Source organism: Neoarius graeffei, chromosome 11, assembly GCF_027579695.1.
Source record: "Neoarius graeffei isolate fNeoGra1 chromosome 11, fNeoGra1.pri, whole genome shotgun sequence".
Lineage (NCBI taxonomy): Eukaryota > Metazoa > Chordata > Actinopteri > Siluriformes > Ariidae > Neoarius > Neoarius graeffei.
Window position 1 is genome coordinate 64,002,172 of NC_083579.1, and position 23,692 is coordinate 64,025,863.

A 23,692-nucleotide genomic window follows, 5' to 3' on the forward strand; every position below is an offset into this window, starting at 1 on the left:
ACTTTTCTATGTGCTATTTCACCATCCAGGTTGAAATTTGCCTTCATGTTGGGAAGGCACGAAATGATGCAAAATATAAAAATAATAAATAAATCCCCTCAAAAGGAGTAGAAAGTACAGCTATTTGTGTTAAAATGTAGGGAGTAAAAGTAAAAAAGTTGTCATCTACAGTTCACAATATCATTAAAAGTTTCAGAGAATCCAGAAAAATCTCTGTATGCAAGGGACAAGGCCAAAAACCAATATTGGATGCCCATGATCTTTGGGCCCTCAGGTGGCCTGAGACACAATTCTGGAGTGGAAATTGCTGCATGGGCTCAGGAACACTTCTGAAAATCATTATCTGTGAACATAGTTCATTGCTGCATCCACAAATGCAAGATAAAAATTCTACCATGCAAAGAAGAAACCATATATAAACAATATCTCAAAACACAGCCACATTCTCTAGGTCTGAACTCATTTACAATGGACTGAGGTGAAGTGGAAAAACTGATTAATCAAAATTTGAATTAGGTTTTGGAAATCATAGACACCATGTCCTCCGGGCTAAAGAGGAGAGTGGCCACCTGCTTGTTATCAGCGCACAGTTCAAGAGCCAGCATCTGTGATAGTATGAGGGTGCATTAATGCACATGGCATGGGTAGCTTTCATATTCGGGAAGGCAGCATTAATGCTGAATGATATACACAGGTTTTGAAGCAACATGCTGTCATCCAGACGACATCATTTTCACTGAAGGCCTTGCTTATTTCAGCAAGACAATGCCAAACTGCATTCTGCACACATTATAATTGCATGGCACCATAGTAAAAGAGTCCGAGTGTTAAACTGGCCTGCCTGCAGTCCAGACCTGTCTCCCACTGAAAACATTTGGCCCAAATATTTACAGAGTGTTGTCAAAAGTAGAAGTGATGCAACACAGTGGTAAACATGTACCTGTTCCAACTTTTTTGAAACATGTCGCTGGCATCAATTTGTTTTCACATATATCTGCTTATAACCGCTAGTTGGCCTAGTGGATAGTTTGTCCGCCTCTCGACCGGGAGATTGCAAGTTATACTCATGGTCAAGTCATACAGTACCAAAGACCATCATAAAAATGGTACCTACTACCATCTGGCAAGGCATGCTGCAATACAGATGCGAGTAGGGAAGTCAAACTCTTGCGGTTACCAGAGGACTAGCCCCCCACTGTAACCCTAACTGTATAGGTGAGAGGCCAAGGGCTATCAAAACAGAGATCGGCACCGCACCCATACACCTTAAAGAAATGGTTTGTACTGGGACAAGAGACTGCCTGGGAAGACCAGATTCTGATGGAGAGGGACTTTGATATCTGATTAAAGCATATATGGGAAAGCATATAATTTTCATACAACAATAAAAAAAAAACATCTCAGTTTCAACGTTTTATATGTTGTCTTTGTACTATTTTCAATGAAATATAGGGTTTCCATGGTTTGCAAATCATTGCATTCTCTTTTTATTTACATTTTACACAGGGTCCCAACTTTTTTGGAAACAGGGGTGTGCTTTTTTTTATTTAAAGCATAATAAATGACTCTCATTGTCATTTATTAGTTATTTAATTTTATATATATATATATATATATATATATATATATATATATATATATATATATATATATATATATATTGTGTGTCTTTTTTTTTAAGTTATGTTCAGACAGTGACTTATCCTGCCCCCAGCATATCTATCTAATTTAAGAATATAGATAAATTTCAACTCAATTCCTTATGAATATGAATGTGTAAAGGCTGAATCATTTATAATTCTGGAATTTACTGGAAGATGAATAGAGAGCTCAGTTAATTATCAGGAATAGTCACAAAAGCATACCTTATCACCCAGGTTACCAAGAATTTGATTTAAACCTCTGTGTACCCCGTATGCTTATTTATGGTACTGCTTTTGCACTGTGTTATTAGCTGCAGTGTTAATATGCAAAAGAAAGTAAGATATATAACAGACATAATTCAGGTATATACTAAGTGATGAATAAAACATGACCTACTTTCAGATGAAGTTTTATCTGCAGATGTGTATGAAAGCAAAATGCAGCAAAATAGCAACCTGGGTGTCGAGTTCAACATTGTTGCAGAGCTAAAACAAACCAAAAAAAAAAAAGATGTTATATTTTTTAAAAAGAAATAAATAAATATATAGTCTGAGACCATATGGCAACAATTCTGCTATTGCTTTTACGGCTAAAACAAAGTAATTCATAAGTTATAAATGTTCTAAATAAATGTTATAATAGTTTCTGCATCACATGCTAACGAAAATAATCAACATCAAGAAAAAATATGACAGAATATTTTACCACCCAAACAATTTTATGAATTAGCAGAAATTAGGCCCTGCAATAGGCACTGTAAATAAACAGCGTAATAGGCACTGTAAATAAAATATGAAAATAAAATGTTCTTACTGCATGTCTCTCGGTGTGTTATCTTGCACTCTTTGTGTACTCACTCCTCTGTCTCTTCTGGAGTTTTCTCCTCATGAGAGGATACCGTCATACCCTTCTGAAGCCACACAAAATCCACTTGTTTGCCTTTTGTTTTCTTTTGCTCTTCAAGTGCACAGTTTACGTAGGTAGAAGCCTCAGAAACATACACACTACACTGCCATGTACGTCAGACTTATCACTAGGTGAAGAAATGAAGTTCATGTGAAAAGTAACCTTTATTACTGATCTCAAGCTGTTAGAAGATGATTTTAATTTTAAATCCACTATGCTGTTTTGCAAACTCTATAAGTTTACTCTGTAATAAGCTGGTCTTATGCACAACTAAAGCTGCTTTTGATAAGGAATTCATCCATCCATTATCTGTAGCTGCTTATCCTGTCCTACAGGGTCGCAGGCAAGCTGGAGCCTATCCCAGCTGACCATGGGCTAGAGGCGGGGTACACCCTGGACAAGTCGCCAGGTCATCACAGGGCTGACACATAGACACAGACAACCATTCACACTCACATTCACACCTACGGTCAATTTAGAGTCACCAGTTAACCTAACCTGCATGTCTTTGGACTGTGGGGGAAACCGGAGCACCCGGAGGAAACCCACGCGGACACGGGGAGAACATGCAAACTCCGCACAGAAAGGCCCTCGCTGGCCGCTGGGCTTGAACCCAGGACCTTCTTGCTGTGAGGTGACAGTGCTAACCACTACACCACCGTGCCACCCAGGGTAATTGAAGTATACTTCAAAACTAAAAAATGGACTAGATGTATATAACCAGTTACTAATAGTATATTTCCAATATGCTATAAAGTATACTTTAGTAAACTAAAAAGTAGACTAGAAGCATAAAACAAGTAAACTCATAGTATATTTCCTGTATACAACCCCGATTCCAAAAAAGTTGGGACAAAGTACAAATTGTAAATAAAAATGGAATGCAATGATGTGGAAGTTTCAAAATTCCATATTTTCTTCAGAATAGAACATAGATGACATATCAAATGTTTAAACTGAGAAAATGTATCATTTAAAGAGAAAAATTAGGTGATTTTAAATTTCATGACAACAACACATCTCAAAAAAGTTGGGACAAGGCCATGTTTACCACTGTGAGACATCCCCTTTTCTCTTTACAACAGTCTGTAAACGTCTGGGGACTGAGGAGACAAGTTGCTCAAGTTTAGGGATAGGAATGTTAACCCATTCTTGTCTAATGTAGGATTCTAGTTGCTCAACTGTCTTAGGTCTTTTTTGTTGTATCTTCCGTTTTATGATGCGCCAAATGTTTTCTATGGGTGAAAGATCTGGACTGCAGGCTGGCCAGTTCAGTACCCGGACCCTTCTTCTACACAGCCATGATGCTGTAATTGATGCAGTATGTGGTTTGGCATTGTCATGTTGGAAAATGCAAGGTCTTCCCTGAAAGAGACGTCGTCTGGATGGGAGCATATGTTGCTCTAGAACCTGGATATACCTTTCAGCACTGATGGTGTCTTTCCAGATGTGTAAGCTGCCCATGCCACACGCACTAATGCAACCCCATACCATCAGAGATGCAGGCTTCTGAACTGAGCGCTGATAACAACTTGGGTCGTCCTTCTCCTCTTTAGTCCGAATGACACGGCGTCCCTGATTTCCATAAAGAACTTCAAATTTTGATTCGTCTGACCACAGAACAGTTTTCCACTTTGCCACAGTCCATTGTAAATGAGCCTTGGCCCAGAGAAGACGTCTGCGCTTCTGGATCATGTTTAGATATGGCTTCTTCTTTGAACTATAGAGTTTTAGCTGGCAACGGCGGATGGCACGGTGAATTGTGTTCACAGATAATGTTCTCTGGAAATATTCCTGAGCCCATTTTGTGATTTCCAGTACAGAAGCATGCCTGTATATGATGCAGTGCCGTCTAAGGGCCCGAAGATCACGGGCACCCAGTATGGTTTTCCGGCCTTGACCCTTATGCACAGAGATTCTTCCAGATTCTCTGAATCTTTTGATGATATTATGCACTGTAGATGATGATATGTTCAAACTCTTTGCAATTTTACACTGTCGAACTCCTTTCTGATATTGCTCCACTATTTGTCAGTGCAGAATTAGGGGGATTGGTGATCCTCTTCCCATCTTTACTTCTGAGAGCCGCTGCCACTCCAAGATGCTCTTTTTATACCCAGTCATGTTAATGACCTATTGCCAATTGACCTAATGAGTTGCAATTTGGTCCTCCAGCTGTTCCTTTTTTGTACCTTTAACTTTTCCAGCCTCTTATTGCCCCTGTCCCAACTTTTTTGAGATGTGTTGCTGTCATGAAATTTCAAATGAGCCAATATTTGTCATGAAATTTCAAAATGTCTCACTTTCAACATTTGATATGTTGTCTATGTTTTATTGTGAATACAATATCAGTTTTTGAGATTTGTAAATCATTGCATTCCGTTTTTATTTACAATTTGTACCTTGTCCCAACTTTTTTGGAATCAGGGTTGTACTATGAAGTATGCTTTTGTAAACTAAAGAGTTGACTACAAGTATAAAACTAGTAAACTATTAGTATATAAGTTTACTTGTGGTATACTTGCAGTACAAAATAAAAAATGCTAGTTGTATACTCAGAGTTTACTTCTCTTAGATTTAAAATATACTTTTTATAAACTAAAAGTGGGCCAATTTAGTCCCAAGAAGTATTAGATTAGTTTACTTACAAGTATACTGTAAGCACATTGATATCAGTGTACTTGGTACACAAAAGTATACTTAAGGAAATATACTTTAACTTTACTTAAGTATACTTCCTTTTGATAAGGGAGAAGAGACCGACATGTCTTGTAATGGGTACTTTAAAGGTATTTTCCACCTCTGCGTCAATTCATCCAACCTCACACACTAACATCTAATACCTTGAAGGGATTTAAGAAATGCAAGTGCAAATACATCCCTTTTTAAGCTGCTGTTGAAGGAACTGGAATGGATTCTGCATCAGAACCTCTACTTTCACTCATGCAATTAAACATCACATAACTTGCATCATATGACATAACGCCATACAAGCTCTTCAGTCAAGAGCGTTCCCTGTGTGAAGGTGTGTGCATAATTTAACAGTAAGGGACTTGTGTTTAAATCGTGTTCCACCTAGCAAGAGCTTGTCATCCCTTTTAAAGTTGCAATGCAAATTAAGAATGCTGTTTTATTTTAACACAGCTCGTTTGAACCCTCTTCTGTTCAGAAAAGCTCGGTTTCAAGTCGTTTACTTCCTTTTGCCCAGTAGCGTGCAGAAGGTCTTTGAATAGAACGGAGTGCTGCTACTTTAGAATTCACTCTGTGAAGGGTTTTGCTTCACACTAAAGTGCTTCAGATGGTCCTTTTGTTCTGAGCTCGTTAATGCCAACTAAAATCTAAGAAATTCGGATCAATTAAACATTACTTTTTTAACGATGTGCATTATTTTGCCAAAATTCAGAGTCAGTTCAAGAGACAGTTCAGAGGCATAGAAATTAATGTAGTCTAGTTTTAATTTCATATTGCGTGGAGCATTAGTGTTTATCTTCTGCAATTGCACTAATTATCAGCAGAGAAATGAACAATGAGCAGAGACGGTACAAAGAGTCCTGTCAGTTTTAAACATCTAAAAGTTTTATCAGTACTCTGGACACAAAAGAGATCTGGGCACAAAAGAGATCATACACCTTTTTGTCAACAGTTAATTAACTGCTCCTTTATTTGAAAAGGTACTGAATAACACCATACAGAACAATGTGGCAAATTATGGGTCTTCAATCTGATCACAGATTAGAAAAAGAAAGAAACTTTTGTATGAAGGTAGTTGGCGACCTTACATGATCTAATTACCATTTAATCAAACAGCTATACTAAGGAATTTCAGATTGAAAAGGTGAAACTCATGGACACTTCATTACAAAATTATGTCACTTTCAGTTCATGCTAAAAGTTGCTAAAACTTGAGGCTTCGTTGCAGTTACTGTGCAGCAGTTTGAAAAAACAAGATCAAAGTATAATAATAATGGAGATAGCAATCATGAAAAATATATTTTAACAGTTGAACCTGTACACTGATTTAGGGATAATCATAATCATCGGTCAATAACTGCAGATAATGACACAAGGACAGAAGTTCATATTACAGTATTAACTTCTTCCGAGGTTCACCCGTAATGGTCTGTCAAGTTTAAAATGCAATGCATGCATTTACAAACCCATAATGCCATGTACTACATGTGAACATTTGCTTTGCTACATGATCAACATGAATTCATTTGAAGCAGACCAGTGAAGATAGGATAATCAAGTACCAAACCATTAATCTGTGCATGTCAAAATATCATCTAATCCAAAAGTTCTTTTTCTTTAACATTTTAGTTTAGAAGAGTCATACAAAAATAACAAGTACTAGATATATTCATAGGTATTGTGCATAAAATAGTAGATGAAACCACAGACAAGATGGTACATGTTGCTTACAACACGTGTGTTTCTAGCTGTTGTACATGTATTTTCGTGTGATGCTTTGATTGTTGACAAAGAGTGGATCCACTGAGGCCACTTTGGCAGCGATGAAGGAGTGGATACAGTGAAGAACAGCTGTCAGGTTAGCAAACTCCAGCTCCTGATTAGGTCAGTGAAAAGACAGAAAAAGTCACAAGGTCTTCAAAATTACGATTTTATCATAATTATAATAATGTGCATTACTTATATACACTGCAAAAAAAAATAAAAATATCGTAGCAAGTGAAAATATCTTGAAAATAGTTGAACCAATCTAACATTTCCTATTAGAAGAATACAAGACACCAATTCTGAGATTATTAAACTTAGTTCTAGATTGCAACCAACTTATTCCAAGATGTCTTATCAAGTAAAAATATCTGTCCATGCAGCAAGATAATTTCACTAGTCTTAAGTAATTTTCTCCTCAAATTCACTTTCCGATTTTTTGCAGTGTAGTACATCGTGCATGCATATATGATCAAATGCGCTTAGAATATCGTACGTGAATAAAATAAAAGAATACAAATATAAATGAGATGATATCCTAAAAATAATATAAAAACCATAAAATATTGCTAAGCTGTAATATATATAATTATGAAAAATATCAATTATTAAAAGCTAAATGAATGTGTTTTAAGTAAAGATTTAAAACTGGATAAATTATCAGCATGTCTCATTAACTTTGGCAGCGTGTTCCAAAGCTTTGGAGCTGCCAATGCGAATGCCCTATCGCCTAACGTCTTTTTAGCTACAAATGGTAACGGTTTCAATAAAAGCTCATTTTATGCATTAAATCAAACTCTGTGTCCGAAATCACTCCCTACTCACTATATAGTGGACTATATAGCGAGTTCGCCATTTTGTAGTGCTGTCCGAATGTATAGTGAGAATTATTACACCCTATATAGTGCACTCAAAGTATCCCATAATGCATTACGAAAAGTAGTGTACAACCGATGGTCACTAACCAAGCAATATATCCCATCATGCATTGCGGTCGCGCTGAAAGAAATCAAATCAAAAGCCTCAAATTTGATTTAATAAAAGGCAGCGGCAAAGAAGAAAGGATTCAGCCTTGATTTAAAAGAACTGAAAGATGCAGCAGGCACAAAGTACTTTGTGTTGATTAATGTGGGAAATATGCTCAGTATATGTATTTATCACAAAAATGCATGCATGTATTTATAATTTTGAAAAACCACCAGCCGGCTGATCTGGCACGTTTTAATTGTGCGACAGTAATGACGTAAATAACGGTGCGACAGAGTAGTGACCGAAAGCATTTTTTTTCATTTTACCACTGAGCTCACTATATAGTCCTCTATATAGTAATTCCCTAAATAGTGAGTAGGGAGTAGTGAACGAGTGAGTGGTTTCGGACATAGGGAAGGTTTATCTTCCAGGATCAATTGCAATGGGATGCATGTAATGTGATGCAGACTTTAAGTCTCATCTCATCTCATTATCTCTAGCCGCTTTATCCTTCTACAGGGTCGCAGGCAAGCTGGAGCCTATCCCAGCTGACTACGGGTGAAAGGCGGGGTACACCCTGGACAAGTCGCCAGGTCATCACAGGGCTGACACATAGACACAGACAACCATTCACACTCACATTCACACCTACAGTCAATTTAGAGTCACCAGTTAACCTAACCTGCATGTCTTTGGACTGTGGGGGAAACCGGAGCACCCGGAGGAAACCCACGCGGACACGGGGAGAACATGCAAACTCCACACAGAAAGGCCCTCGCCGGCCCCGGGGCTCGAACCCGGACCTTCTTGCTGTGAGGTGACAGCGCTAACCACTACACCACCGTGCCGCCCAGATTTTAAGTCATTTTTACTAAATATTTTAATTATCCACAATATTCCTTATATCGGGCGGTACGGTGGTGTAGTGGTTAGCACTGTCGCCTCACAGCAAGAAGGTCCAGGTTCGAGCCCCGTGGCCGGCGAGGGCCTTTCTGTGCGGAGTTTGCATGTTCTCCCCGTGTCCGCGTGGGTTTCCTCCGGGTGCTCCGGTTTCCCCCACAGTCCAAAGACATGCAGGTTAGGTTAACTGGTGACTCTAAATTGAGCGTAGGTGTGAATGTGAGTGTGAATGGTTGTCTGTGTCTATGTGTCAGCCCTGTGATGACCTGGCGACTTGTCCAGGGTGTACCCCGCCTTTCGCCCGTAGTCAGCTGGGATAGGCTCCAGCTTGCCTGCGACCCTGTAGAACAGGATAAAGCGGCTAGAGATAATGAGATGAGATGAATGTACAAAACACCTATCTAACATTAAAGGACAGGAAAATAAAAATATGAAAAAAGTGACCAAGATTTTTATACTTATTTTATATTAGCTGAAAATGAAGAGGTTATGAACAGCCTGAAAAGCTCTGTGGACATCAGTATCATCATCGCAATAAAGCTCACTTCATAGATGTTTATATGAAAGCAGATATGGAGTCTCATCGCAGCCTGAAGTGTCAACGACAGTAAAATTGGATGGTCACTACAGAAACAGAGGGTTCTATCATTTTTATTGCATTACTTAAATTGAATAAACCTGACGTACAAACTCCGATGCTACAAAACTGTTGTGTTGTGCTGGATGGTGGATTTTAGGTGATTCCACAATAATACACAGTAAACAATAAAAAAAAAAAAAAAAATCCACATGCCTGACATTTTATCTATTCTCCATTTACCAGCAAGGGCACCCCACGAGTCAAGATCACGTGAGATGGGTTAAAGTGTTTAACAAACCGTCTAATTTCCATCTGCTGTAGAATGAATAATCGTACTTGATTCTTAACCAGAAATTTTGCACATTTTGTAAGTCATCTGAGATTCTATAGGTCTGACGGCACATGTACTGCAAATACAAGACTTACCTTCATTTCTATCTGTTGGTTTTCTGAATTTTTAAATAAAAGTTTTACTCTTGTCTTTCCATCATCTGAGGAACCCTTCAGTTGGGAAAATTTATATCTCCAAATGACTTTCTGTGGATGACAAGACCAGAATAAATCAAATCAAGCAGACAGGTTGAAACACTAAACCTAAGTTAAAGTTGACAAATGTCTTGGAATTTGTATGCAGGATATTAAATTGCTGTTGTATTTCTAAGACTGCTCGTCTCAGCAAGGCTTCCCTACCCCAATTTCCTCCTGTATAAATACAATCAATCTATCTATCTAGCCAATCTACAGTGGGAGCCATTATTCAAGAACAGAAGAACAGCTCAGAAGGATAAAGGTGATGTTTGTTTACTCTTCAGGCAATAATGTCGATGGCATATGCGAAATAAATACTGTATGTACTTATGATTGCATCAGCTGGCACTGTATGCTTACTGTACTTGTGGCCATTTTTCACTCCACATCCTTGTTTTATTATTCAAAATGGATTATATTAATTGCCTGGCTCATATAGAAGGTCTTTACACATGGACTGATGTACCAGCCCATGAGCATAGAGCTCTTCTGTGTCCTAAACAAAGATGGACAGCTGGAGTCTGTAGTGAAAGCAACTCATTAAGAGCTGCTGAAAAGCCTGATCGGGCCTCATTTGCATATTCGTCATCGCCAGTCATTGTGGCCGCGTTATAGAGCAAAACCAATCAGCTAACACACACTCACTCCTATGCAAATTAGTTTCTAACCATTAACAATGCAGGCCTGATTTAGAACAGCCTGTCAGAATTGTACAGGCCAATAATATTCAGACTGACAAGTCAAGCTTATAATAATCCAGATCTAATAATGAGTCATTTCATCCAACCATGTTTTGATAATAAGGGGAAAGTTGCCTGGAAATGTACTGCAATTAGGTATTACTCTCAGCACAAGCTGATGGCTAGGAAAAAAATTTGAAGGCTCTGAACTATGTCCTTCCTTTTGGGCCAAAATTAGCCAGTCGCACACAGACCTGTGTCACCAAGGGTAAAGATGGATTCAAAACCAGCATATTTTTAGTCCTTATTACCTTTGAAATACTCTCAGAGCAGGAGAAGCCGGATTCAAAGTCGACTGTAAAGCACAGTATCTTCCCTTGGCTACTGCACATGTAGGTTTTTGACTGTGAAGTGAAAATAAAAGTTAGCAGTTAATGTTAAGCATTTGAAATGAAAATTAGAAACACAACATATCAAACAGGTACTTCAGCGCACTAGGTCATAATTGCCTACCCATATTATCTAACTGTTTCATTCATGCTCATGTAAATAGGTGAATATTTGTCATCTTCCCCAGGAAGAGGACAGGTAGACTTCAGTCGCTATGGCAACAGCTGTCCAGTGCTCGTCTTTTTAGCAGAGAGGGGAATGAGAAAAACCAAGGGGTTTGAAATCTAATGAATATATTATGAAGTCAACAGAAAACGATTTAGTTATTGTTCTTACTGAGCAATTTAGTTATAATCTGTCTTAGAGGACACACTGTCAGAGGGTGTTGTCTTATTTGAGACATTTCTCTTGCGTTCCAGCAAAATCAAGAGTGACGTGCTAATGGGAATGAAAGGAAACGGACTGAGGATAGCGACGAAAACCCTGATGACCATGTTTCTTTGTTTTCTGTTGACGAATAACATCTCAGTCCGTAATTACTGTATTCAGAGAAATGGACATTTGTGTTTCGCCAAAATGATTAATATGCCTTGTGTTTGGATTCTATAAGCACTTTCTATCGCTGTAGCTGTGCCGCTACTGAGTTGCTGCTGAGTTCAGTTTCTAAGACCATCACATCCTCCACTGAGAGGAAACATTTGTCTGCATGAAATGTGTGAGCATGGACTTAGTGGCCAATTAGGCATCAGCCGGGGAGATTTTATGGTCACTCAGTGATCTGGTCATCCTGTAACAGAAACAAATTTGTTGCATTTAAAGTTGAAGCCATTAAAATTTACAAGCCATCAATTCTTGATGTTGCTTCATTTCATTGACTAATATGGAAGGTATGCCTATTCATGCTGGCTTTAGCGCGCAGTCTCCTGGGCCCCTGTTACTTTTCATTTAATAGCCATAAAGTGTATGCCGCACAGCCAATGGGTTTGTAAAATCTAATATAGCAACAGTTCACTGAAAACATTTGTCCACTCCAGAAATCTTTTCAGTGGCATTTTGCAGTTATCTGCTGCTGCATATTTGACACTCCCTACCTCAATGGTTTTATTCCCTTGCAAATGGAAAGCAATCATTCTGAATGTCAGAACATCTACATTTCCATTAGTAGAGGCATGTTAGCATCCTTAAATCTGGCATCATATAATGCCTGCCAGATTTTGGTGCACTTTATGTCCACATTTCCCTTTGCACAGGGATGAACTGCTAATGGTCTTGATCGCCATGCCCGTCAGCGAAAAACCGAAGCGTGCTTCATTCCCAAACACACTGCCATGCTTTACGAGGCAAGAGACATTCATCTGACAGGAAAAGCCTGATGTCGCCTTTTGTGAGCACTGTGTGTGACTTCTAAAGTACAGACTATACAGAGCTAATTGGAGAGCTTCCTCTGGGAATTCAAAAAACACATAGTGAGGAGTGCTTTAGGATTTACCTGTCAGCTAGTTTGAAGCTTAGATGTGATCAGCCTTGTGTGAAAACACTGACTGTCTTCTTAATGTTGAGAACTGGGAGCCATGCACGTTTGTTGCTGCAATAACCATAGACTAGCTGGATCTCATCTGATTTCCGCTGATGACAAAAAGGATACTGCTGTGCACTAAAGGACCTTTTGTTTAATATGCTGACCTTAAAACCATCAAGCGCGTCATGTTTAAATGAACTGAACAAAAACAAAAAGCTTTATTATTTCCTTGCCTGCTCATGTTTATTTCACACTGTACCTTTTTGAATCACAGCCTAAGCTGTATACCGGTATGAGCTGCTGAGTATTTATTACAGACCGCAGGAGGTTTTACTAATTGGCTGGAGAACAAAGGATAACCGACTAATTTAAATTCTCTATCACATTCACTAGGCCCTCACAGGACAATGCCTCAAGTTTACAACAATAAGGCCGGGTGCCTTTTTCTTCCTTCTGATGTTTCCATTTTGTGTAAAGCACTGAGAAAGCCACATGCAAGTTTCCTGTGCAAAACACCTTGGGATAATCTTCACACTGGGCATGCTCACACATGCAGAATAAATTCATCAACAACTCAAGGAGCTCTGATGACTGGCAGAAACCAAACCGCACGGAGCTTTAACTTTGTGCTTTAAGTGAGCCGTGAAATCAAGCAGTAAAATCCTAATTAATTACGTCAAATAAACATGTTTGTGACACGGTGAAAGCGGTAGGTTTACAAAGTAGCCTCGCACATTGTTTAATGAACTCCTTAGACATGTTTATTACCAAATAAGGACACTGCATGCAACTGAACCACTGAAGACTCCAGTTTTGCATACCGATAACAAAGATTCTGCTGGTTGGATTAAGGGCACCAAGTCTTTAATCTCAATTAATACAGTCTGAAAGAGCAGCTTCTTCCTCGTTCTACTTTTAAATCTAATGTGAACTTTTCAACTGCTAAACTTAGGAGCTCGCCTTGGGATCTATTCATGCAGTTAAAGGGAAGAAAAGGGAACTTGGAGGAATCGTGCTCCTGAACTCACGGTGACTTCGCCACTTGAAAACCCCACAGAATATAATCTGATTATGATATCCGCCATGCTCTTTCACAAACCTCCAGTACTGCCGTCTTACGGACCTACCAAGTTGAGGAACAAACGTCGTTTTACAGAGAAGGAGGCAGAAAATCTCTTCGGGTTTGTAAAGAACATTGGTGCAAAACCACAATAAGGAATATGGAAGGGTTTACACATGCTGTATTTGTGTTTGCGCTGTATTATATGGATTTTAATCTTTTCTGACAGCTTTTTTCCTTTGTATTATTTATAAATGTCTCGAGTTAAGGGTACCGAGCATCACAGCCCTCAGGCTTCAAGCTGCCTTTTCTCAACCTCTATTTCTATTCTGAGAATAAGGAATAGTATATCAAACACTGCTGGCCATTTTTTAAATCCTTGACCTGACATGTATGTGGAGATGTACTTTAATAAGCATGCCTGGATGAATCTGGACAAAAACAAACTGTGCTAATTATGCAGCTTGGTTAGCACGTTTGAAATGATTTTTCAATTTATGCTCTCATAACGCATTAAGATGTTAATATTTTCTAAGTGCTATTTGCTGGTTTGCTAGACAGCTTTTAAGCGGCGATCTTCTAATGCCTGGGAAAGAAAAAAAAAAAGAAAAGACCATTGACTGGCCACTCGAGCTCTGGGGATAGCCCAATAAAAGAATGTTAACACTAGAAGTCCACAATATACTCTTTCACGCAGTTTGAGTATTCTAACCTTGTAGTTTTGTACATCCAGTTATTCAAATCGTGTAGAAGGACGTGGTGTGAAAGAATACCAAAAAAAAAAAAAAATCTATTCAGCGCAAAGGAGTTACCAGGGCTTCTGTGCAATGTACCGGTAGAATGCTTACCATCATCAGTTAATTTATTTGTGCAGTCTGTATTTTAGAGCTGTAGAAAATTATGCGCTTGACCTTCCTTGACCTTAAAGAGCAATGTTCTTAATGAATGGTTAAGGATGACATCCTTCACCTCTTGAACTTAAAGCAGCTCACACTTTGCAGAAGTTCTACTGCTGGAATTTGTCAGTAAACCAACAATGCTGCCTGCCTTTGTGCAGCAGAGGCAATTTAACGGCTCAGTGAGGGTAAGTCTTACAAAACAGTTTCTTTCGTGAAATTTAATTAAAGCAATAATATTGTTCCAAAAGGAACAAATCACTGGGGGAAAGCAGGCTTGCCTCCAGTTCCACATTTCTGTTCTGGACTGCCAGGATAATTAAAAGTAATGGTTCACTTGTAAATGAAAAACTAACTGTATCATTTATTCTGAATGATTGTGTTGTGGACTGGTAATACAAATGTTTTCATGTTAAGAGGTCACTGTACCTAAAATAGCATGACATACCATATAGGGGGGAAAAAAAACAACAAAAAAACTTAAACTGTAATTATTGGCTAGGTTAATCAGTGAATAGACGATACTGTAACTGTATTTGTCACAATTTTGAAATGATATATACACATACAGACATTTATTAACATCCAGGTAAATTAACTTTCTGTCTGATTGCATTACAGAGACAATAATAACATCAATATTGTACATGATTACCAAAAACAAGCTCCTGAATAATAATGTATGGCTGCAAAAGTTTAGTTTTCTTTCTTCATACAAGTCTATAACAAGATTTAGCGAGAGTGATTAAGGCCAAGTTTACATTAGACCGTATCTGTCTCGTTTTCTTCGCGGATGCACTGTCCGTTTACATTAAACCGCCTGGAAACGTCGGGAAATGGGAATCCGCCAGGGTCCACGTATTCAATCCAGATCGTGTCTGGTCCGGTGCTGTGTAAACATTGAGATACGCGGATACGCTGTGCTGAGCTCTAGCTGGCGTCGTCATTGGACAACGTCACTGTGACATCCACCTTCCTGATTCGCTGGCGTTGGTCATGTGACGCGACTGCTGAAAAACGGCGCGGACTTCCGCCTTGTATCACCTTTCATTAAAGAGTATAAAAGTATGAAAATACTGCAAATACTGATGCAAATACTGCCCATTGTGTAGTTATGATTGTCTTTAGGCTTGCCATCCTTCCACTTGCAAGTGGTAAGTGATATGCGCTGGGATCACACACACAGCGGCTCAGTCCCGAATCACTGCTTGTACACTTCACTCGCGCGCTCTGTGAGCTGCGCAGGGCCGGAGTGCGCACCCTCCAGAGGGCACTCGCTGTTCAGGGCGGAGTGATTTGGAGCGCAGGATGCCTGCGGAGCCGAGCGTATCCGTGTATTGGTGTTGCTGTGTGCACGCAAATCGTGTATTGGTGTTGCTGTGTGCACACTAATCGTTTTAAAAACGTTAATCTGATGATCCGCTGATACGGTCTAATGTAAACATGGGCTAAGTTGCAACTGAAGTACATATTACTGTTACATGACAAAATGGTCCATAGATTAATATCTGATAGTGAAGTGAGACGATATCATGAAATTGAGAATGAACGTCATATTTCATGACCAGGTCGGCACGGTGGTGTAGTGGTTAGCGCTGTCGCCTCACAGCAAGAAGGTCCTGGGTTCGAGCCCCGTGGCCGGCGAGGGCCTTTCTGTGTGGAGTTTGCATGTTCTCCCCGTGTCCGCGTGGGTTTCCTCCGGGTGCTCCGGTTTCCCCCACAGTCCAAAGACATGCAGGTTAGGTTAACTGGTGACTCTAAATTGACCGTAGGTGTGAATGTGAGTGTGAATGGTTGTCTGTGTCTATGTGTCAGCCCTGTGATGACCTGGCGACTTGTCCAGGGTGTACCCCGCCTTTCGCCCGTAGTCAGCTGGGATAGGCTCCAGCTTGCCTGCGACCCTGTAGAAGGATAAAGCGGCTAGAGAAAATGAGATGAGATTTCATGACCATATACAGTATATTGATATGGAAATACAGTATATGATTGTGGATTCTAGTAATTAATTATAATTAATCATAATATTGTGATAAGAAGACTCTGTAATAGCTGTGTAATTATGTAATACCTATAATGTACACTACAGTAATTTGTATTATTATACGGCATGAGCTACTTCCGGTAAAATTGTGCGTTCTGATTGGTTCCTTGGCAGGTAGTATTTTCCCGTAATGCCTGTGAGCGATTATGGATTTTCTTTACAAGGCGTTGGCTTTCAATGTTGCAAAAAAACAAACAAACAAACAAACAAACAAACAAACAAAAACAAAAAAAAAGGTTAATTGGAAATCAAAACGGAATCAAAAACAGCCAAAACACAAAAGACAAACAAGAGTCACCGAGCTCTTTAAGAAATGAGCAATAAAGAGCATTCAGAAACTGCTAACCATGAACAGAAATTCAGTTTTGAAACCGCTAGCCGTTTATTCTGCATGCGTGACTCAACTAAATGACTCTGCATGCGTGACTCAACACACCAATACTCATTTTTCGTGAGAACCACTAGACTTCAGAACTCTCTTCCTGAACATTTTCGGTTAACCCAGGTTTCTCTCATACAGTTTAAATTCATGTTACAAGCTTACTATCATCATGCACTTATCTCTGTGTAGAAGACCTGCGTTCATGGAAAACTCTCATCTCATTATCTCTAGCCGCTTTATCCTGTTCTACAGGGTCGCAGGCAAGCTGGAGCCTATCCCAGCTGACTACGGGCGAAAGGCGGGGTACACCCTGGACAAGTCGCCAGGTCATCACAGGGCTGACACATAGACACAGACAACCATTCACACTCACATTCACACCTACGGTCAATTTAGAGTCACCAGTTAACCTAACCTGCATGTCTTTGGACTGTGGGGGAAACCAGAGCACCCGGAGGAAACCCACGCGGACACGGGGAGAACATGCAAACTCCGCACAGAAAAGCCCTCGCCGGCCCCGGGGCTCGAACCCAGGACCTTCTTGCTGTGAGGCGACAGCGCTAACCACTACACCACCGTGCCGCCCTTCATGGAAAACTGTCTGTACCGGTATGAAATGTAACAAGTCACACATCCTTACCAGCCCCATTACCTGTTGTTTTTAGATTAATGCCCAGATTTTTTCTATTATTGCACTGTACTTTAAAGGAGAACTAAAGGCAATCTTTTTTTATTATCAAAATTCTATTTCTCTCATTTTATTAAATATCGGAATGCATTTTTGATCGCCATTTTGTCGCTGCTATAGCAAGTTATGAGTGTTTGAAATATGCGCTGTAATATATCAGTCCGTATGTCAAAGCAATGGCCGTAAACGAGATTCGTTGAGACCTGTGCGAGACATCGTAGGTCGGAAGTAAAACGTACAGCGGAAATCAAAGTGACCAACATCTACCATACCAACATTGCCAAAAGACGCGCACGCCCTCTTTCGAATGCTGATGTAATCCAGCCGGAAGTTTTGTTTGTTTTGATAGCAATCAGGAAAGTTTGAAAAAAGTAGGCAGTAATCGCCATTTAAACTCGTTTTTGTGCAATATTTCATTTGGAAAACAGTTTTCATAAATGGCGGCACTGACACCTGGCTGACACGTCACGTTTCGAAGTCTCGCACAAGTCTCGTGAAGATCGCGTGGATAAGCGACGCCTGCCGTGGACCAAACGAACTAAATTCAACATGACTAAAAACCAAATAGGCCGATAAGTATAATATTTAATTGCAATTAGTTGCCAATATGAGTCACAATATAAGGTTACTGAAACCAAAAACGTAATCGAATAACATGCTAATTAAGAAATAAAGCAAGTTTAAAAATGACTTCAGTCCTCCTTTAATGTATTAGCGTATCTATCCATCTTCTTTTGTTTTGTCTTTTGTTTTTATTAACCGGGCCCACAGTAATTGGAGTAAACTGTTGTGGTGACCCTGCCTACGTGTAATTGTACTTATTATTTTGTTTTCTTGTACATGTTATATTCAGGGGCGGCACGGTGGTGTAGTGGTTAGCGCTGTCGCCTCACAGCAAGAAGGTCCTGGGTTCGAACCCCGGGTCCGGCGAGGGCCTTTCTGTGTGGAGTTTGCATCTTCTCCCCGTGTCCGCGTGGGTTTCCTCCGGGTGCTCCGGTTTCCCCCACAGTCCAAAGACATGCAGGTTAGGTTAACTGGTGACTCTAAATTGAGCGTAGGTGTGAATGTGAGTGTGAATGGTTGTCTGTGTCTATGTGTCAGCCCTGTGATGACCTGGCGACTTGTCCAGGGTGTACCCCGCCTTTTGCCCGTAGTCAGCTGGGATAGGCTCCAGCTTGCCTGCGACCCTGTAGAAGGATAAAGCGGCTAGAGATAATGAGATGAGATGAGATGTTATATTCAATTATGTTAAGATGAAGCTCAGTAAAATAAAAAAAACTACATTACAAATATGACGTGACTGAAAACAGTGTCACGCCTTATTATAATGGCCATCTCTTTTAATCTTAGAAATAAAAAAACTCCTTATTGACCTCGCTTGCTCAGTTAATAATTAACGACGTACACTACGGTATTTTTTTCATGTTTGGTATGATACTAGTGTCAGCGCTCTCATTTGATGATATGCATTAATATTTTTGTCATAAAACAGCAGCAAGTATTTTGCTAATACAGTATGATAATATTGGGTTATCATGTAGTAGTGGAAGAGAAGTAGAAGTAAATATTCCTATTATAATCAACATAGTCTTTTATACCAGCACTGTCTGTAAAGCAATTTCAATGTGGTCAGGTGTGCTAAGCGTATTTTGTTGAGCTAATTCTTGGGTTTTAGTCATGTGACTTTTCTTAGCAGTTTTACCAGAAGTGAAACAGCTGGTGGTCTAGCAAATCAAAACGGCTGCCGTAGTGCAAACAACTAGCGATAACTTATCAGAGTATGCTCGTAATCTAGAAGCCACTGCTCGCTTTAGATATATTCAGAAGATTGCTATGTGCAATGGAATCGACCCCTACAGTCTGGGAAAGAAGGATTCGTCATACGATCTCGAAAACTACCCTTCAGTCAAGTTCCCCGACATCTCGAACTATCTGGTGTTGCAGACGTCCTTCTACACCACAAAACAGATGAAAGCGTGGAAGAGTATGGAGGCTTACAACTTTTTTGTATGTGGCTGGGTAAAGGACCTCGGGATCAAGTCGCTGCAGAATGAATCCTGGATTGTTTTTGCTCGTGTAAGTATGTTTTTTTTTAAAGCTTTTCATTCGTGTCTTTACAACGAAGCGCTGCAAGTTGAAGTGTAAACAAACAACAGTTCGTTTGATTCTCACTCGTGTTGGCTCTTATCTCTCAAGTAAATCATTCAGAAAGATCATCAGAAACCCCTTTAAAGACCTGGATCTTAGTTAAACAAGACGGAGAAGTGATCACGGTGCATTGTAACTGTACGGCTGGGTAAGAATTTTGTCATGACCTTCATGCATATGGACTTTGTGAGGAGTAAACAAAGAAACAGCTGGGGACTTTAGCGCTTGGTGACTAAAAAAAAGTACCGTAAAATAACGACACATAGCAAGAAAAGTACTTGGAAAACACTAAGGCCAGAGCTGAGAGGGAAATACAAACCTTTCACCAAGTGATCACTGCAAACTCGAGCATGCTTTGACTCGGCTCCCTTCGATTTCAGTGAGAGGTTCAAAAGCCACCTTTCCCGATTTCTTTTTGTGAAATCCTGTGTTCGTTCACCCTTTTTTATTAGTTCACGGGGAACCCTGAAGAAACTTTTATTAGTTTCACAGTTTGATCGATTCGAACAACCTAAAACAACACAAGCGTAAGGCATTTTTCATGCGAGCAATGCACCTTCTCCGTACAAACGCTTTGTCAACTGAGCTTTGGTAGACCACCAGCTAAAGTTTTGAATAACTAATGAGGCGGATGTGACGTCACATGAAATCCAAGAAAGGTAATTATTTAAAAAAAGAAGAAAAAAAAAAAGCCTGGACTGCACAATAAATGAAGATTATGGCCTTACTTTTTGAAGAATTTATGTTTTGTTTATTGGTACTGGTACATTTGATGAAGCAAAAAAAAAAAATACACATTTATTATTTGTTGACCAATCATTGTTTTTATTTGTGAATACTCAAGTACACATACAAGATCTATGTCGTGGTAGTCTCCATAATGCATTACCAAATAAAATATGATCATAATTACAACCCCAATTCCAAAAAAGTTGCGACGCTGTGTAAACTGTAAATAAAAACAGAATGCAATAATTTGCAAATCATGGAAACCCTGTATTTCATTGAAAATAGTATAAAGACAACATATCAAATGTTGAAATTGAGAAATTTTATTGTTTTTTGAAAAATATATGTCCATTTTGAATTTGATGTCAGCAACACGTTTCAAAAAAGTTGGGATAGGGGCATGTTTTCCACTGTGTTACATCATCCCCAATTTTTAACAACACTATAAACGTTTGGAAACTGAGGAGACCAATTGCTGCAGTTTTGAAAGAGAAATGTTGCTCCATTCTTGCCTGCTATACAATTTCAGTTGCTCAACAGTTCGGGGTCTCGTTTGTCATATTTTGCGCTTCATAATGAGCCAAATGTTTTAAATGGGAGACAGGTGTGGACTGCAGGCAGGCCAGTTTAGCACCCGGACTCTTTTACTACAGAACCATGCAGTTTTAATATGTGCAGAAAGCGGTTTGGCATTGTCTTGCTGAAAGAAGGAAGGCCTTCCCTGAAAACAATTTTGTCTGGATGGCAGCATATTGCTCTGAAATGTGTATATATCATTCAGCACTAATGATGCCTTTCCAGATGTACAAGCTCCCCATGTCATGTGCACTAATGCACCCTCATACCATCACAGATGCTGGCTTTTGAACTGTGCACTGATAACAAGCCGGATGGTCCCTCTCCTCTTTAGCTTGTAGGACGTGGTGTCCATAATTTCTAAAAAGAATTTCTACTTTTGATTCGTCAGACCTCAGGACAATTTTCCACTTCACTTCAGTCCATCGTAAAAGAGCTCAGGCCCAGAGAAGGTGGCGGTGTTTCTGGATATTGTTTATATCTGTTTTTAACTTGCATTTGTGGATGCAGTAATTAATTGTTTTCAGAGATGATGGTATTCTGAAGTGTTCCTGAGCCCATACAGTGATTTCCACTACAGACACGTGTCTGCTTTTAATGCAGTGTCGCCTGAGGGCCTGAAGATCACAGGCATTCAATGTCAGTTAGCAGCCTTGTTCCTTACATACAGAGATTTCTCCAGATTCTCAGAATCTTTTTATGATATTATGTACCAGAGATGATGTGATCCACAAATTCTTTGCAATTTTACATTGAGGAACGTTATTCTGAAATTGTTGCACTGTTTGCCCATGCAGACTTTCATAGAGCGATGAACCCCTCCCCATCTTTACTTCTGAGAGACTCCGCCTCTCTGGGATGCTCTTTTTATACCCAATCATGTTACTGACCTGTTGCCAATTAACCAAATTAGTTTTTTTAGCATTACACAACTTTTTCAGTCTTTTGTTGCCCCTGTCCCAACTTTTCTGAAACCTGTTGCTGACATCAAATTCAAAATGCGCATATCTTTTTCAAAAAACAATAAAATTTCTCAGTTTCAACATTTGATATGTTGTCTCTGTTCGATTTTCAATGAAATGTAGGGTTTCCATGATTTGCAAATCTTCACATTCTGTTTTTATTTATGTTTTACACAGTGTCCCAACTTTTTTGGAATTGGGGTTGTAGATGGGGAAATTCCAGCATGATAGTGTTTCAGGCCAAAATACATATGAATATTCAGTATTGGAACAGAACATGCTCTGGATTCCTCCCACAGTCCACAGTCATGTGGATTAGGTCAGCTAGCTACTCTAAATTGCCCATAGGTGTGAATGTAAGTGTGAATGGTTGATCGCCTCTGTATTAGCTCTGCAATAGATTGGCGATCTGCCGGGGTGTGCCCTGCCTCTCACTCGAAGTCAGTTGGGATTCTCTCTAGCTTCCCACATCACCCTGACGGATAAGCGGTATAGATAACGGATGGATGGATGGATGAGAATGTCCCTATATTACATTTAGAATAAAAAATATATATACAGTACTGTGCAAAAGTCATAGGCACCCTATTTTTTTTTTCATAGAAACTTTGTTATAGATTTCTATTTTATGACTTCTACATTATCGAGTCAGGACAAAAACATTTTAGAGTCCAAATGTTCATTTTCCAGCACAAAATTAAATGTTACAGAAAAAAAAGTTTGTATCTGAGCAGCATATTACATAAGAGAGCACTTTTCAGATTAAAAAAGAAAACATAATGAAGGCTACTGGGTTTGGGTGCAAAATTAAGAAGCAAGTGTGACAAAGTGTCCAGAAGAACTGTGGCTGGTTCTGTAAGATGCTCAGTAAAACCTACAGCTCATTTCTTTATAAAACTGCACTCACTGTACCTCAAACTACTTTTTTTTTTTAAAGCAAAGCATCGTCTCACGCCAAATACTGACTCTTTCATTTATCATGGTTTACTGCTGTTTATAGTATTTTTTAAATGTTGAAACATTCAATTAATTTTTAAGCCATTTTTGGTCTACAGCATTTCTTTACATGTGCCTAAAACTTTTGCATAGTGCTGTATATTTACTGTCCATACAGTGCTGAGCGTAAATGAGTACACCCCCTTTGAAAAGTAACATTTTACACAATCTCAATGAACACAAACAATTTCCAAAATGTTGACAAGACAAAGTTTAATATAACATATGTTTAACTTACAGTATAATGTGAAAGTAAGCTTAATAATATAACTTAGATTACAGATTTTTTCAGTTTTACTCAAATTAGGGTGGTGCAAAACTGAGCACACCCCACAACAAAAACTACTACATCTAGTACTTTGTATGGCCTCCATGATTTTTAATGACAGCACCAAGTCTTCTAGGCATGGAATGAACAAGTTGGCGACATTTTGCAACATCAATCTTTTTCCTTTCTTCAACAATGACCTATTTTAGTGACTGGATGCTGGATGGAGAGTGATGCTCAACTTGGCTCTTCAGAATTCCCCATAGGTGTTCGATTGGGTTCAGATCAGGAGACATACTTGGCCACTGAATCACTTTCACCCTGTTCTTCTTCAGAAATCCAACAGTGGCCTTAGATGTGTGTTTAGAATCATTG

The 23,692-nt window shown here is 39.3% G+C and overlaps 1 protein-coding gene across 1 annotated transcript in view; it reads right to left on the minus strand.

Moving 5' to 3' along the window:
* Positions 1–6,928: 6,928 nt before the first annotated feature.
* sntg2 (syntrophin, gamma 2) overlaps positions 6,929–23,692 on the minus strand; it is a 103,836-nt gene continuing 87,072 nt past the window's right edge. The window contains exons 15-17 of the mRNA XM_060933127.1: positions 10,974–11,066; positions 9,881–9,991; positions 6,929–7,117 (exon numbers count right to left, since the gene is read on the minus strand). Of these exons, the coding sequence (XP_060789110.1) occupies positions 6,986–7,117; positions 9,881–9,991; positions 10,974–11,066 (336 nt within the window). The 3' untranslated portion in view covers positions 6,929–6,985. The remainder of the gene's footprint in view (positions 7,118–9,880; positions 9,992–10,973; positions 11,067–23,692) is intronic.